The 5168-nt window shown below is 47.3% G+C and overlaps 1 protein-coding gene across 7 annotated transcripts in view; it reads right to left on the bottom strand.

Moving 5' to 3' along the window:
* The window catches only part of ogdha (oxoglutarate dehydrogenase a), a 26150-nt gene that overhangs the window by 16731 nt on the left and 4251 nt on the right, over window positions 1-5168 (bottom strand). For 4 of the 7 annotated variants that reach the window (XM_008419412.1, XM_008419415.1, XM_008419414.2 and 1 more), the window contains exons 3-5: window positions 3055-3228; window positions 1212-1280; window positions 918-1020 (exon numbers count right to left, since the gene is read on the bottom strand). In XM_008419412.1, coding sequence (XP_008417634.1) covers window positions 918-1020; window positions 1212-1280; window positions 3055-3228 — 346 coding nt within the window. Of the gene's footprint in view, window positions 1-917; window positions 1021-1186; window positions 1281-3054; window positions 3229-5168 lie in introns of all 7 variants that reach the window. The other 3 variants (XM_008419416.1, XM_008419417.1, XM_008419418.1) reach the window with 2 other exon arrangements.

Genomic DNA, 5168 nt, shown 5'->3' with positions numbered 1-5168 from the left:
ATCTGAACATTAGCACAGCTAACTGCTACGCTAACTATGCTAACCCTGAAGGGATAATCATAAACATTAGCTGGAGGTAAAGTGGGCCGACCTGATGCTACAGAGGGGAAGTGGATCAACTTCCCGGGATTCTTTAGTCCCAGTCTAGTTTCACACTATAATCTAAAAATAGATGGGAGTGTTTTAAATCACACTCCACCACAAGGTGGCGATCAAAGTCCCACTGGAGGCGTTTAATGGATAAAAGCTGGTTTCAGTCTGAATTTGAGTTTTCAGTCAGGAAACATAATCTGATCATTTCTCCCAGCTTTGAGTCTTTATGAAGGAATTTTAATGACCACCGTCTAAAGCAGGGGTCACCAACTCCGGTCCTCCAGGGCCACCGTCCTGAAACCTTTAGGTGCGTCTCTGCTCAAACACACCTGGATCAAATAAGCTGCTCGTTTCCAGCCTCTTGCAGAGAGGAATGAATGCTGGTGAGGGAATTCAGACATTTTGGAGCAGAGCTGAATCTAAAGCTGCAGGATGGTGGAGGACTGGAGTTGGTGACCCCTGGTCTACAACAATAAGGCCAACAATTATGTTTGTTTTAGTGAGACAGGAGGTTAAAAGCAGTGATTGCTCTACTGGTTTGACTTCCAACAGAAGACAACCAGTAGAGCAGCTCCACTTAGCTGAGATCTGTGGGTTAATGCTCTAGACGTTCTTCATATGCCAGGAGTTTCCAGACGCCGTGACGGACGTTTGAACGAGACGCCGGAACCTTCCTGGCATGCGAGAACGTTTCAGAGGGAACTTCCTCTGGCGCACATCCAGGGTTTTAGTGAGGGACGCATTCCCGATCGGGGAAACCTTCCAGCTGGGGTGAGTGTGGAGGGAAAGAGGTGGAGGATGACTCTGAGGGTGGAGGTCCTCACCCAGCTTGTCGGAGGACGTGATAATGTCAGTGGGAACGCACGAGTCCAGATCGGCGTCCATGATGCCCAGCGGGTCCAGCTGGGCCACGTGGTGCCCCCGGATCTACAGGGGGCGACACAGAACCCACCCAGGACAGGAGGAGGAGGAGGAAGGGTGATGAAGAGTCACAGCAGAGGGGGAGTGTTAGAGGGTTAGAGGAGGAGGAGGAGGATGGGTGGGTGGGAGGAAGAGCAACGTTAACACCAGAGTTTTGGTTCTGGCGTCTCACCGACGTCCTGGAAGCCGGCGCTGACCGGAGCGTCGTCAAAATTCACACAGCTGATCCCCAGAGGGTCCAGGTGGGCGTTGTGATGGCCCAGGACCTGAACACACACACACACACACCCCCCCCGCCCGAGCACACACACACCGTTAACACTGTCCAGCTGCGTTTCATGTGTCCCGTTGACGTGGACAAACGTTTCCTGCTACGTTTCCCTTAAGGAAAAATTTTATCTCACGTTAAAGTTTGTTCACGCGACATAAAAATCACGCAGCGTCGCCTCCTTCCTGCCGTCGTCTTCTTCATTTCCACCAGTAGTAACATCCAGTTGTTGATCACATGACTGGTGTGAAAAAAACTGTTGCCATGGCAATTTTATGAAATACAGAAATTTTGATACGGCTGAAAAGCCGCAGCGTCTTAGAAGAAATTTTATCAGAAACTATTTTTGATGTGGCGTTTCCATTAAGCAAATTTATTTTCATCCCAATTTGTGCATTTATCCGACCAATGGAAACGCAGCTGCAGTTACGAAGGTCTCACCAGCAGATCTCGTTCCAGGATCGGATTTTATCGGTTCATTTATTTAAAGGCAGCTCTGCTTGTTTCATAGACTTTATTTCTTACCTCAGTTTAAATTACAGGCTGTTTTTACTGAAACTCAAACGAGGGGGCGGGGCTTTGTCTGGGGGCGGGGCTTATCAGAGCGCAGTGATTGGCAGAGTTCACATCATCAGATTTGTTCTGAATGAGGACCTAAATCGTATCCAGTAGTTTTGTCTGCATGTTGTCCGACCTTTACGTCATCGATTGAGACGTTCAGCCGCAGAGGAAGCCAGACGGTGAATCCAAGCGATGGTTGCTAAGTTTTAATCAGCTTCTGTCGTCTGGTGCCGTCGGCTCTGAGCAGCGTAAACAGAGCTGCTGCGTGGCGTCTACGTTCTTCCTCTGTCGCTTTGGAAACCGTTCACAGAAGTCAACATGGAGGCGATTCGGCTGGTAACTGATTTAACATCTGGTTTTGTTTTGGTCGGAGTCGTGTCGACGTTCTTATCCCCCAACAGAACTGCTTTCCCTGAACTTCACGTCTCTCCGGTCTGGGCGCTCAGATTAGCCCCGCCCCCAGAGAAAGCCCCGCCCCTCATTTGCATATGAGAACATGAACTAAAAGGAGCCTGAAAAACGTGAAGAAGCTGCACTGAGAGATTGATTTCATCTCTCCGCCTGATCTTTGCTCTCGACTCATGATGCAGGAATATGAATCATTGATTGATCTTTAACCTGAAGCTCCGGCTGTGACTTCCTGTAACAGTTTAAATGCCGCGGATCGTCTAACACCTGTCACCAGTTTCTTCTTCTGTGGATTGTAGGAAGCAGCTGTTTTGCGTCACACTGTGCAGGAGCCCACGACTCGCTGACAGAAAAGATCCGTTTGTTCTGTTTACAAGCGCTGGGTTTTAGAACCCAATGTCTAAACCCTAGCGCTAAAATCTAGCGCTAGGGTTTAGCGCTAGGTTTTAGCGCTAAACCCTAGCGCTAGGTTTTAGCGCTAGCGTTAAAACCTAGCGCTAGGTTTTAGAACCTTACTAGCGCTAGTAAGACTAGCGCTAGGTTTTAGAACCCGATGTCAAACTGTGCCACTGTCAGAGAAAACATTCACTATTTTCATGTAAATGTGAAGCAGAAACACAACAAACTTTCATTTTCACCAGAACTTTTTATCGTGCAAACAGGGCCTGAGTTTACAGAACATAAAACCACAGATTGTGAAAGTTCCAACTTCAGCAGAATCAGGTCAAAGTGACTGAATCAGCTCAGGTTCATAGTTCACTGGTTCAGAGCAGGTTACAGGTTTATCTCCAGGTGAAACGTACCTGGTAGGCTCTGATGAGGGTCTGCACAGCCAGATGATCCTCCACCAGCTTCTCCGCGTTGGGCTGAGCGCCGACCAGCGAGGACAGCTGAGGAGCCGCCAGACCCAGAGGAGACTGGTAGGCGGCGCCGGGGGGCGCGCCGGCGTTGGCGTTACGGAAAAACACGTCCCACGACTGGAGGGAGGGAAGGAAGAGGTCAGAGGTCAGACAGGACGGATGGGAGGAGGTTTTTAACGTATGCATGTGATTCATCGTTCCCCACGTCGGGCGCCAATTTGTTGTAAAATCACAGGAGCAGAAATCAGCAAAACGCAGATTTTTTCGCGCTTCGGCACCACAGAAATCTCTGGCCCTCTTAGTTACAAACGTCATCAGTCCCTCTGAGATTTCACAATAGTTTTAGTGAGTTTTTGGTGCTACTTTCGGAATATTTACAAGGAATTTGCAATATTTTGTCTTCACTCAAAATCCACATGTAGAAGAAAAAGTGTAGAAGTCCTTTGGAGGCCAAGAACTGCAAAGAGTGAAAAATAATTTCTCTCATGAGGACAGAGCGATGCCGCTTTGCTATGAATCATTTTCACTCCGAATGCAGAACAACCCGAGTCACTTCGGAGCTAAACGGAGCCAACGGCTGCAGAATCACTGCAGTTCGTCCAGGAGGAGAGTTCAGGTCAGCAACCAGAGCGCCAGGCTGGGGAGAACGGGAAGCCAACAGGAAGCCAACAGTCACGGAGTAGCACTGAAAGCTACCGTTAGCTCGCCAGCTAGCTAGCCAGACATTCTGCAGTAGAAATTAGCTCAACAACAGTCATGCTGGGTGAAGATTAACCTCCAGGATTCGTTTGACCCGACCCACAGGAAGGGGCGTGTCCGTTCCAGGCTCCGCCCACTCTGGATCCCTGCCATGTTGTTAAAACACAGGGGCCACGTGACGTTCAGCGTTTAAAAACCACGGTGCAGTTTGGGGAACCAGCCTGGTTACCATGGAGACACCTCCAGCAGAACGAGGTCACAGAGCAACAAGGTTGCTAACGCTAGCAGCAACACGTCCGCCATGTTGGCTCGAGCAAATCTACCCATAAACACCCAGTCAGGTCCTCCAAAAGCTTCTAGACGTGGTGTAAACTCACGCTAACGTCACTTATTAGCTTCATAATATCTGTGTTTATGTTTTGTTCAGCATTTTTAAATTCTTTTACAGTGAAAATCCCATTTTAGATCAGTAATGTTTCCCCATTTAACTATTTTAGTTTGGTTTCGGTAACATTATGAACCGAATCAAAGATTCAGAGAAACGTTCAGTGAGGAGAGACGATTATTCTGGGATGCTTATTAATAAACAGCAGAAATGATGCTTAGCCATGCAGAGCAGGACTGGTTCTGGTTCTGAGACCCGACTCAACTCGGATAAATGTAACAGAAACATTTCAGACATTTTCAACTAAAGCTGAACAGCATGGCCGATCACAGATCACAGAAATGGGAGCAATGCTGTGATCGTGATGAAGGGATGGACGCCCTGTTTGGAAGGTTGTGGGGCTGAATGGTCCATCCTTCTGTGACCTTTCACCTTTATGGTGATGTCATTAATATCTGGTGTGAGGATGAATATCACATGAACATGAAAAACACAAATTGGTGACACTTGGACTCCAGATGCTGAAATGATGAATTCATAACATTTCACTCAGTCCTGGTGGTTACCGTAATTTCCCTACTACTGAGCCTGAGGATAACTATGAAGAGAAAAAGTTGCATAAATATGTTAAGCCCCCTGAGGTTTTCCTTTGAGTTAATTAATATTTTTATTTTCCCACCTTTATTAACAAAATAATGGAAAATGAATTAAACTTGGTGTTTTGTGTCAAACGTGTGTCTGAGTGAGGACGCTCGTACTTCCTAAACAAACAGTTAGTTTACCTGGGAGTTTATGGTTAAAGCTCAAAGCATTTGAAACTGTAGCCGCTCATAGTCCAGACATTACGGTAGCGATCAGTATAGACTAAACATTACGGTAGCGATCAATATGGTCTAAACATTACGGTAGCGATCAGTGTAGTCTAAACATTACGGTAGCGATCAGTGTAGTCTAAATATTACGGTAGCGATCA

This window comes from Poecilia reticulata, linkage group LG9, assembly GCF_000633615.1.
Source record: "Poecilia reticulata strain Guanapo linkage group LG9, Guppy_female_1.0+MT, whole genome shotgun sequence".
Classification (NCBI taxonomy): domain Eukaryota; kingdom Metazoa; phylum Chordata; class Actinopteri; order Cyprinodontiformes; family Poeciliidae; genus Poecilia; species Poecilia reticulata.
This window is presented reverse-complemented; position numbering and strand designations above follow the sequence as displayed.